The 11481-nt window shown below is 44.0% G+C and overlaps 1 protein-coding gene across 1 annotated transcript; it reads right to left on the reverse strand.

The window, feature by feature from the left end:
- Positions 1-3495: 3495 nt before the first annotated feature.
- Positions 3496-5190, reverse strand: RRAGA (Ras related GTP binding A). The gene has a single exon (XM_032308062.1). The coding sequence runs from the start codon at positions 4901-4903 to the stop codon at positions 3962-3964; it is 942 nt and encodes a 313-aa protein (XP_032163953.1). The 5' UTR covers positions 4904-5190; the 3' UTR covers positions 3496-3961.
- Positions 5191-11481: the final 6291 nt, after the last annotated feature.

Consider the following 11481-nt stretch of genomic DNA (forward strand, 5'->3'; position numbering starts at 1 on the left):
CTTTAGGACACTTAGGATCACTTAGTTTAAAATTCCATTAATTGTTAATTCCAGAATAGAGTTAAAATTTAAAGGCATATTATCTCCCCTATGTAGATTCCTCATTTCCCTCCCACTATTGTTTCCCATTTTTTTTTTTTTTTTTTTTTATTTGACAGAGAGAGATCACAAGTAGGCAGAGAGGCAGAGAGAGAGAGAGAGAGGAGGAAGCAGGTTCCCTGCCGAGCAGAGAGCCCGATGCGGGACTCGATCCCAGGACCCCGAGATCATGACCTGAGCCGAAGGCAGCGGCTTAACCCACTGAGCCACCCAGGCGCCCATGTTTCCCATTTTTTTACTGAACTACTTTTGAGTGTGGTTCTTTAGAAATTTTAATTCACAATTATAGCTGTCCTTTAGGGCTCAGACCAAATGTCACTTCCATGTTGCAGTCCTAATCTATCCCTTCCATATCCATGGATTTAGCCCTTCTCTAAAATCTGTAGTTTATCTTTTATTCATTTAGTGTTTTTCATTTAGTGCTTTTATCATATTTTATGGTTGTATGTATGTGATCTTTCCAGTCATACTGATGATACACATATGGACATACTTATCTTTGTAGATACAGGAGGTATGTGTCCACATAGACTTATTCTCAAGGGCCATGGATCATCTTTAGCAAATACCTAAGTATTGGAATTTTTTTTTTCCCTCCTATCTTATGGGATTAAAATGATGGTAGAGGGCTACTTAATTGCTGTAAATGTACTTTTTCTTATTATCCATTGCAGATTACACAGAATGTACCTCTTTATTCACTCTTTATAAGGTAAAGGTGTGTAAATTGACTTTTTTTAAAAAAAGGTTTTATTTATTTATTTGACACAGAGATCACAAGTAGGCAGACAGGGAGGCAGAAAGAGAGTGGAGAGACCAATGCAGGGCTCGATCCCAGGACCCTGGGATCATGACCTGAGCTGAAGACAGAGCTTAACCAGCTTAACCCACTGAGCCACCCAGGTGCCCCTCTAAATTGACTTCTGTGTCAAGTGGAAACTTTAGTAATGAATGACAGAATGTCCTAATTGTTTTAAATGTTTAAAGAGGACAAGTGTGATGCTTAACATGAAAAATGTTACCAAGTGTAACAGGAGTATTTGAGGCTAAAAAACAAAAACATTTTGGGGGAAATTAACTGAAAACAAAAAAGAAAAAACAAGTATTTTGAAACCATTTTTTACCATGATCTATGAAGTCAGTTTTATCTAAGGGAAAAAACAGGAATTCTTGAGAACTTTATACAGGAAACCTTATTTTTCACCCCCCTAGTCTTAGAATTCTAAAACAAAATAAATATTTAAGGACATTTTCCATAATGTAAAAGTATTGCAAAGGTAAAATTCTCTTTCACATTATCTTGTAGATACATAGTTGCTTTCTCCTTGGGCACTGTGCAAGTCCACATGCTTTATTTAAAATATTTGTTGAGGGGACGCCTGGGTGGCTCAGTTGGTTAAGCAGCTGCCTTCGGCTCAGGTCATGATCCCAGCGTCCTGGGATCCCACATCGGGCTCCTTGCTCAGCAGGGAGCCTGCTTCTCCCTCTGCCTCTGCCTGCCATTCTGTCTGCCTGTGCTCTCTCCCTCTCTCTCTCTGATAAATAAATAAAATGTTAAAAAAAATAAAATAAAATATTTGTTGAGTCCTCTATGGGACTATTTGTAAATATGTTCTTTTTCCTATAGTCTTGAATAAACATTCAATATTACACAACCTGGCTCTGGAATTTCCTATATAATATCAGAAAGAACCATGCCCTACAATCCTAGAATGATCACATACAAAGCTCTACCAGTAACTTAATCAACGAAAGAAATTTGAGAGGTTAAGTGATTCAGGTAAAATTATTTTGTTACTGCCATTTTAATTAGATATACTAAATGTGGTATTTTAAAATGCTTTTAAAAAGGAACGCTTAAGTTTTTAACATCTGGAGTCTTAACTTACTGCCAAAAGCCCTCCATAGAAGAGTTTAGTAACTTAGATCTCAATAGCTTCTTGCTTTTCATGGGTAGGGACATCATTGTCATCCACAACCTCTGCTCTGAAGGCCTGGGAAAAGCTAAACTCTGTTAACTTCCACTTAATGTCTTTATTCAAAGGAAATGTGCCCTTGTAAAATGGTGAGAAGAGTGGATCACAGGGATCTCTTGGCTCTAAAATACTTAAATTTCATTTAAAAGCATAAGGCAGTTGGAATAGGACACTTTAAGTGTTTTCTGATTTCTCTTTACTACATTGCTAATCCAAATTAGGAACCTTAGTATCCTTCCCTAGAAATGGCAATCTAACACTGATTCAGTATTAACCAATTTCCAGATAGATAAAGATGGGGAAGTGAATTTGCCCAAAGTGAACAAAACATTGTTCTTTGAGAAGTCACTTAACTTTCTGGGCTGCAATTTCCTTAATCTGTAAAATTTGGGGAATTATAAGGTGTAGTGTATACCTGAAAAGCTAAGATTTTAGGATGAACTTTTCTGTCAGTGGGGGAAGTAGTGAGGAGTAATGGTCAGGAAAGGGGTAGGTCTGTAATCTTATTGTCTAGGTTCAGCTGCATAACCTGAATAAGATCTATCAGTTTTCTCACCTAATAAGAAATAAAAGTAATCTGGGGCACCTGGGTGGCTCAGTGGGTTAAAGCCGCTGCCTTCGGCTCAGGCCATGATCTCAGGGTTCTGGGATGGAGCCCCGCATAGGGCTCTCTGCTTGGCAGGGAGCCTGCTTCTTCCCTTCTCTCTCTGCCTGCCTCTCTGCCTACTTGTGATCTCTGTCAAATAAATAAAATCTTTAAAATAAATAAATAAATAAATAAAAGTAACCTACCTCAGGTTGTGGATTAAATAAAATAATACACATTAAGTGTTTAAGAGTACCTGGCATTTAGTAAGGGCTCAAACATTTAGCTAGGCTTCAGTGATTTGGGGGTAGGCATTTATTTAAGTGGGCAGGAAGGAGAATGGCTCTGGTGGTCCTATTGATAGCTGACACATAGTACTGAGTATGTCAGGCACCATTCTAAATGCTTTCCATGTTTTAATTTGTGTGTGTGTGTGTGTAACAATCCCATAAGTAGTGCTACTCTTACCCACATTTTGTAAATGAGGACAGCAGAAATGAAATTAAGTACCTTGCCCAGTTTCACAAAGAGCAAGCAAGTGAATGGAGAATATGAACTCAGGTGACCTCAGAGACCCTACCCTTAGCTGCTCTACTTACAGCCCCTATTCACTATCACTAAGGTGATAGGAACTAGATAAATTTAAGGACATTTTCCATAATGTAAAAGTACTTGCAAAGGTAAAATTCTCTTTCACATTATCACATATTCACATTATCACATTACCAACTTTAATTTAGGGACTAAAAATTTACCAGTTAAGCATTACTTTTGGGCTATCAGACTCTGGGTTTACATACTAACCACCTTCTAATTATTTCAAATAAGACCATATTTTAAATTGCTAACAGCAAATGTTTATTCATGATTGAAGCCAAGAAGGATTTATAAATGCATTTTAATACCTTGCTGATAAAATAGTAACATTCCATCTTTGCAGTCTGGTAAGGAATACAGGAAGATACTGTGAAGGCTTTAATGTGTATATCTATTATAACCAGGTAATCAGAACACACACATACACGCGCGCACACATACACACACACACACCACCTACTTTAGTGTTGCACCATACCAACTTTTCAGAAAGGCCATCTCGAAGCTCTACTGGATAGCGGAGTAAATAGCGTTCGAGGTTCAAAGACGAAGGAGTAGGGAAGAGATGAAAGTAGTTAAGCAGCACACATTTCAAAGCCCACTTTTAAGCACAGGACATTATGAATATTAAAAAAAAAAAAGATGCGGGGAGGAGGGGGGGGGAAGGCAATTCAGCATTTTCAGAAAGGGCATTTGGCAATATTCAACGCATCAGAAGGCTGTGCTTGGGACCATCCACTCTCTCCAGCTTCTCAAAGTGTTTCCTGGCATTGCGAATGTTGATCAGAGTAGCTGCAGAAGGGATCGACGGATCCGACATAACCACCATCACGTACGTGTTTGACGTGAAGATGTCGATGAAAGCAGCGAAGTTAGAATTCCGAACCTCCATGCTCTGGAAAGAGGCGGCTAATTTACTGCAGCTCAGCTTGAACTGTTTAATGATGTTGCTGATCTTCTCGAACCGGTGGACGTCGCGCTGCTCTTTGCACTGGTAATGGGAAATGACCAAGAACGTGGCTCTCTCGAACAGCAGGACTTCGTCGGCCTCGATAATTTGGGCAAAATTCCTTAGGTTCATCTCCAGCTGCTGCACATTGGGAATCAGCTGATAGACAATACTGGACCAGGCTTTGTAGAGCGTTTCGTCCCAGATGGAGGTTCGAAAACAAGCGCATTCCAGAGGGCGAGACAAACGCCTCAGGTCTTCCTCTCGCTCTTTAAAAATCAGGTCACGCTGATCCTCCTGAACCAGATCCATTTTGTGCACCAGGCAGAAGATTTTGGCATCCGGAGAGTTCTGGAGGATGGCCTCCAGACACGACTGGTAGTAATGCATGTCCTTTTCCAGTTCGCGGCTCTCCACGTCAAACACGTAAATCAAAACCTCGACGTTACGGAAGATGTTGTCTCGCTGGCTGGTGAAGTAATTCTCCATGAAGGTGTCCTGACCGCCACAGTCCCACAGGTTGAGCACTAGGTTGCCCAGGAATCGGACGTGGGAGTGCTCCACATCAATGGTGGCACCCAGGCGCCGGGTGTCGCGGGCGATATAATTTGCAAAAATAATCGACCGCATGCTGGTCTTGCCCGACCCGCTCTTCCCCATCAACAGCACCTTCTTCTTCATGGCTGTATTTGGCATCACCCGCCGGAGCCGCCGCGCACTGGGCCTCAGGGCGCGGCCTAACTGCAGCGCGGAGGGAGGGCGGGGTCGGGGCTGGCAGGCTCTCCGCAGGCCGGGCCGCGGCGCTGTGCGGTCGGGGCAGCCGAGAGCGAGAGATCTGGGCTGGAAAGGCCGCGGCGGGGCGAACTCTCCCTCGGAGGCGAGCGCCCTGGGCGAGGCGGCTGCAGAGCTTCGGAGCAGAGCTCACCTTCCGGAGAATCGAGCCGCGGCGTCCCGGCGGCCACCCACTTCCGGCGGCGATCTCGCGAGAGCGTTCGCGCTCGGCGCTCAGGGCCCAGGGATCTGTGAGAAACTTGCTCTTTCAATGAACCTGAGCAGGGGCCACCCGAAGGGTAAAATGCAAAGGGAACCCAGCGCTGTGGTGTCGCTTTTCCTCTTTAAACTGGGTTTACAGCTGCAAGCTGTACGTGTGCGGTCGTTTGGGAGAATGCTGCCATCTCGTGGCCACATCCCCCCCCGCCCAGCACCACACAGCTCGCTTTCAGAGGGCGGAGTGCTCGCTCGGTTTCAGTCAGGGCGGCGCGCAGGTGAAGGGCCTCAGCCCAGCGAGGCCTCCTCAGAGTCCCCGGTTTGCTGCGTACGAGGGCACGGTCAATGAGCCCTGCAGACGAGGAAGGGGAGACCTGGGAAAGTTAGGTGATGAGATGTACTGACTCTCACTTAGTGATTTTTCCACTTGGAAGCGAGTTGCTTTCTCACGGCTTCTTTGGCGGTAACCCAAATGTAATGAGAATCCCAAAGCTCCGGGAAACGACGGTAGGGAAGCTGGTAGCTCGGTCCTCACGATAACCCTGTGAATAAATAACCCTGTGAATAACCACCCCTGTTTTCCAGTGAGTACATCCAAGCGTGGAGGGGCTAAGTCCTTTTTACCAAGTCACACACCAATCAAATGATGCAACGCAGTTTGTCCGTTTTTAAAATACAAATTGCACATACGTAAGGCGTACAACGTGATCTGGAAATGATATCGTAGTCAGACCAACAAAACTCATAGTCGCTTCTCTGCTGAGAGCGCGTGAAATCCGCTCTCAGCCAAATTTCCGTGTTTAATCCAGTGTTGACTATAGTCATGCGGTAGGTTAGCTCCCTACAACTTCCTCATCCTACCTAACGGCAACTTTGTACCCTTCGGCCAATATCCCCATTTCTTCCACCTCCTTCTGCCTGGAAACCACCATTCTACTCTCTGCTACTATGTATTTGACTTAAGATGCTTCATAATTGAGATCCTTCAAGCTTTTCTCTTCGTTTAGCTTATTTCACTCAGCGTAATGTCATCCAGGTTCATTCATGTTGTTGGACGTGACAGGATCTCCTTTAAAAAGGCTGGATAATAGTTTACCACATATATGAACTATGATTTCTTTTTTTAAGATTTTTATTTATTTAATTTTTAAAACAGATTTTATTTGACAGAGAACACAAGCAGGCAGAGAGGCAGGCGGGGGGCGGGGGGGGGGGGCGGGGTGAGAAGCAGGCTTCCGGCTGAGCAGAGTCTGTTGCGGCTCAATTCCAGGACCCTGAGATCATGACCTGAGCGCAAGGCAGTGGCTCAACCCACTTAAGCCACCCAGGCACCCCAATTTTAATTTTTATTTTTTAAAGATTTTATTTATTTGAGAGAGTGTGAGAGAGAGAATGAGAAGAGGGGAGAGGCAGAGGGAGAGAGAGAAGCAGACTTCCTGCTGAGCAGGGAGCCCTGTGCAGGAAATCAATCCCAGGACCATCATAACCTGAGCGGAAGGCAGATGCTTAACGACTGATGCACCCACGTGCCCCTGGGTGTTGTGTTGTGTTTTTTTTTTTTTTTTTTTTTAAGATTGTATGTATTTGCTAGAGAGACAGCATGCACAAGTGGGGGAGGTGGGGGGTGGGAAGAAGCAGGACGCCCCTCCCCCCAGCAGGGAGCCGTATTCGGGGATGATCCCAGGACCCCAAGATCACGACCTGAGCCAAAGGCAGATGCTTAAACACCCAGTCGCCCTTTGTGTTTGGGCTCTTGATGGCCACCTCCAGGTTCATCATTTGCTAGGAGGACTCACAGAACTGGGCTTGAGGTCATACGGCTATGATTTATTATAGCGAAAGGACTCCTAGCAAAGTCAGCAAAGGGAAAAGAAGCAAGGGCTGCAATGTGGAGGAAACAGTGTAAGTTTCCAAAAGTTCTCTCTCAGAGAAGTCACACAAGATGTACTTAATTTCTCCATGAGTTGGGACAACTGATGTGAAATATTGTCTACCAGCAAATCTCATTAGGAAGTCAGGGCCCAGGGTTTTTACTGGGGGCTCACCCTGTAAGTATCACTACCTCAGATGACCAAAATTCCATGTTCCTAGAAGAGCAGGTGTTCCGCATAAACCACATTGTTTATACACAGTGATTATTTCAGAGATCGGTGGGAACGCTCCTGAATTCCAAGTTCTTAGCCAATCAGTGATAGTCCTTGTAACAGGGACTTTCTAAGGATAACAGTTGCAGGCCTGCTGGGTGAACTCCTTTGCACACAAGTATCTATTCATGTGCTTATTAGGCATTCATGTATTTCTTTTGGTGAAATCTCTCTAGCAGTCCTTTTTTTTTTTTTTTTTTTTTTTTTTTTAAATTGGGCTGTGTGGGGCGCCTGGGTGGCTCAGTGGGTTAAGCCTTGCCTCTGCCTTTGGCTCAGGTCCTGGATTGAGCCCCGCATCAGGCTCTCTGCTGAGCAGGGAGCCTGATTACCCCCACTCTCTCTGCCTGCCTCTCTGCCCACTTGTGATCTCTGTCTGACAAATAAATAAATAAAATCTTAAAAAAAAAAAATTGGACTGTGTTGGGCTTCCTGGGAGGTGAAGCCAGTTAAGCCTCTGACTTGAGCCCCACATTGAAGGGCTCTGCGCTTCACAAGCAGGGAGTCTGCTTCTCCCTCTCCCTCTGCCCCTCCCTTTGCTTGTGCTCTCTCTTTCTCAAATAAATAAAATGATTTTGAAAATTTATTTACTTATTTATTTGAGAGGGAGGAACAGAGGGAGAGGGACAAGGAGACTCCCTGACCTGGGGCTTGATCCTAGGACCATGAGATCCTGACCTGAACCAAAACCAAGAGTCAGACGCCTAACCAACTGAGCCACCCAAGTGCTCCAATAAATAAAATTAAAAAAATATAAAAAGTGGGTTGTGTTACCGTGAGTTGTGGGTTCTTTGTGTATTCTGGATGCAAGTTCTTTATTAGATAACTGAGATGCAAGTTTTTCTCCCAATCTGTACTTGTCTTTTTATTTTCTTAATAGTGTCTTCGGAAGTCTAAATTCTAAGTGCGATGGCATTTGTAGCTTTTTTGTAAATACCCTTATTAGGTTGAGGAAATTCCCTTCTTTTCCTAATTTGTTCAGGATTTTTTGTCAAGAATGAGTGTTGATGTTATAAAATGCTTTTTCTGAATTTATTGAGAAGATCGGGTAGCTTTAATCCTGTATTCAATTGAAGTGGTACAGGAAATTGATTTTCCCCTGCTAAAACAGCTTTGTATTCCTGGGATAGATGCTCTTGGTCATATTATATAAACCTTTTTTTAAAAAAATTATCGTAAAAGGATTTTGGTTATTTATTTGAGAGCGAGAGAGAGAGACAGAGGGAGAGAGAGACTCCCGCTGAGCAGGGAGCCTCACACGGGGCTAGATCCCAGGACCCTGAGGTCATGACCTGAGCCCAAAACTAAGAGTCAGATGCTCAACCGACTGCACCACCCAGGAGCCCCTATAATCCTCTTTATATATTGCCAATTTCAGTTTGCTAATGTACAAGATTTTTACGTTTATATTCATGAGAGATGACAGTCTGGGGTTTTGAGTGACAGTTTCATCTGGCTCTAGAGTCAGAGACATACTGGCCTCCCAGAGTGATTCTGGAAGTGTTTCTCTCTCTTCTGTTTTTTAAGAGTATGCATAGAACTGGTATGCTTTCTAACTCAAATATTTGACAGAATTCACCAAGCCCTTATATTTTTTGCTTCTTCACCTTTTGGTAGTTTATGGTGACACGTTTGGGCAGTTTTTGGTTGTCTGTTCCTCCATCTAGATTAAGTGTCGTGAGAGCATTGTCCCTGTCTCCAGTATTCAGTCCAGTGGCCAGCTTGACTAGCCAGGGGACTGGAGTATGCTTGCTCGTGATGTTTCTTATAACAGTCCCTCAGAATAATACACCGCTTGAAGTATAACTAATGAGGAGTTGTATTGGTCATGCAAACGTGCTTAAAGATGACCTTGAGAAAAGCACGTACTAGCAGCAGGCCTCTGGTGGAGGGGATGAAAACCATGCATGAAAACCAAGCAGCTGGGAGCGCCCGACCAAGCAGCTGGGAGCGCCCGGCTGGCTCCAGGTGGAACACCACCTTGTTTCACTTTTTTGTGGTCTCCCCTACCTCAGAGGAAGCCTCCTCCTAAGGTAATCCCTTTAAGTGCTCTTGCTCAACTACAAATCCCTGCTGCTGGACCGGACACACCTTACTCCTCTTCTTGTTTAACCTTGTTTACCTCTAAAACGTGTGACCAGCATATGACTCACATTTCTTCTAGTTTACCTACTAAACATATGACTATTCTATAACCTTCTTTTCTTCTCTTTTGTTGCTCTCTTGTATCTAATAAATATGGGACCGAGGAGTTGTTTGGGGTGACAGTCCTTCCAGCTGTCATCCCCGGCTCCCTCTCTCTCACAGCTGACTTGTTTGTGCCTCATTCTTCTCCCGTGCACGGTTAGGAAAGCAGCAGTTTCTGGTCATTGTCAGTGGAGTGACTAAGCAGTGGAGAGGTGGAGGTTTGTGTGTTACAATGGGCTAGTCTTCTGTTGGTGCCAGAAATTTAGCAACCCTAAATATTTAAGGGTGATGAAAAGACAATGTTTTACTAAAGCACTGTGCATTCAGAGGACTGACCATGGAATTTTTTTTTTTTTTTCTTTCAGAGAGAGAGAGTGAGTGAGCATGGGCTTGGAGGGGCAGAGGGAGAGAGAGAATACTAAGCAGGCTCCACACTCAGCACGGAGCCCAACACAGGGTTTGATCTCACAACCCTAAGATCACAGCCTGAGCCAAAATCCAGAGTTGGGTGCTTAACTGATGGAACCACCCAGGTGCCCCCTAACCATATGTTTTTAATATTTTATTTATTTATTTGTCAGAGAGAGAGAGAGAGAGCACACAAGCAGGCAGAGGCAAAGAGAGAAGCAGGCTCCCTGCCGAGCAAGGAGCCCGATGCTGAACTTGATCCCAGGTCTCTGGGATCATAACCTGAGCTAAAGACAGAGGCTTAACTAATTGAGCCATCCAGGTGTCCCAACCAATCATATGTTTTTATTTTTAAAAATATTTATTTATTTATTTATTTGACAGAGAAAGATCGCAAGTAGTCAGAGAGGCAGGCAGAGAGAGAGGAGGAAGCAGGCTCCCTGCTGAGCAGAGAGCCTGATGCGGGACTCGATCCCAGGACCCTGAGATCATGACCTGAGCAGAAGGCAGAGGCTTTAACCCACTGAGCTACTCAGGCGCCCCAATCATACGTTTTTAAACAGTGTTCTAAAACCAAACCAAACCAAACCAAACCAAACCAAACCAAACCAAACCAAAACAGTGTTCTACAAAGAGTAGGATTTTCAGATGATATACAGAAATGAGTTTGGGGTTGGGTGAGTTAGTTATAAGACTATAGAATAAAAATCATGTAGCTTCACTGTTAATTTTAAAGAAAGATTGTGGGGAAATAGTAAATAAAAATGGTCCTATCAAGAAGCAAATGTAAGGGGCGCTTGGGTGGCTCAGTGGGTTAAAGCCTCTGTCTTTGGCTCAGGTCATGATCTCAGGGTCCTGGGATCAAGCCCCAGCAGGCTCTCTGCTCAATGGGGAGCCTACTTCCCTGCCTTCTCTCTGCCTGCCTCTCTGCCTACTTGTGATTTCTCTCTGTCTGTCAAATAAAGAAAAAATAAAAAAAAAAGCTAATGTAAAATTTCAAGATAAAATATTGTTTGCAGTGGTCTTTAAGATCTCCAGGTTCCTCATTTTTTTTAAATGAAAATTTTATTTTATTTTATTTTTTATTTTTTATTTTTTTAAAGATTTTATTTATTCATTTGACACAGAGAGATCACAAGCAGGCAGAGAGGCAGGCAGAGAGAGAGAGAGAGGGAAGCAGGCTCCCTGCTGAGCAGAGAGCCCGATGCGGGACTCGATCCCAGGACCCTGAGATCAGGACCTGAGCCGAAGGCAGCGGCTTAACCCACTGAGCCACCCAGGCGCCCCAATTTTTTATTTTTTTTTTTTAAAGATTTTATTTATTTATTTGAGAGAGAGACAATGAGAGAGAGCATGAGCGAGGAGAAGGTCAAAGAGCGAAGCAGACTCCCCATGGAGCTGGGAGCCTGATGTGGGACTCGATCCCGAGACTCCGGGATCATGACCTGAGCCGAAGGCAGTCGTCCAACCAACTGAGCCACCCAGGCGTCCCTAAATGAAAATTTTAAAAAGATTTATTATTGGTCAGAGAGAGAGAAGGAGTGAGAGCGA

Source organism: Mustela erminea, chromosome 12 (genome assembly GCF_009829155.1).
Source record: "Mustela erminea isolate mMusErm1 chromosome 12, mMusErm1.Pri, whole genome shotgun sequence".
Classification (NCBI taxonomy): Eukaryota; Metazoa; Chordata; class Mammalia; order Carnivora; family Mustelidae; genus Mustela; species Mustela erminea.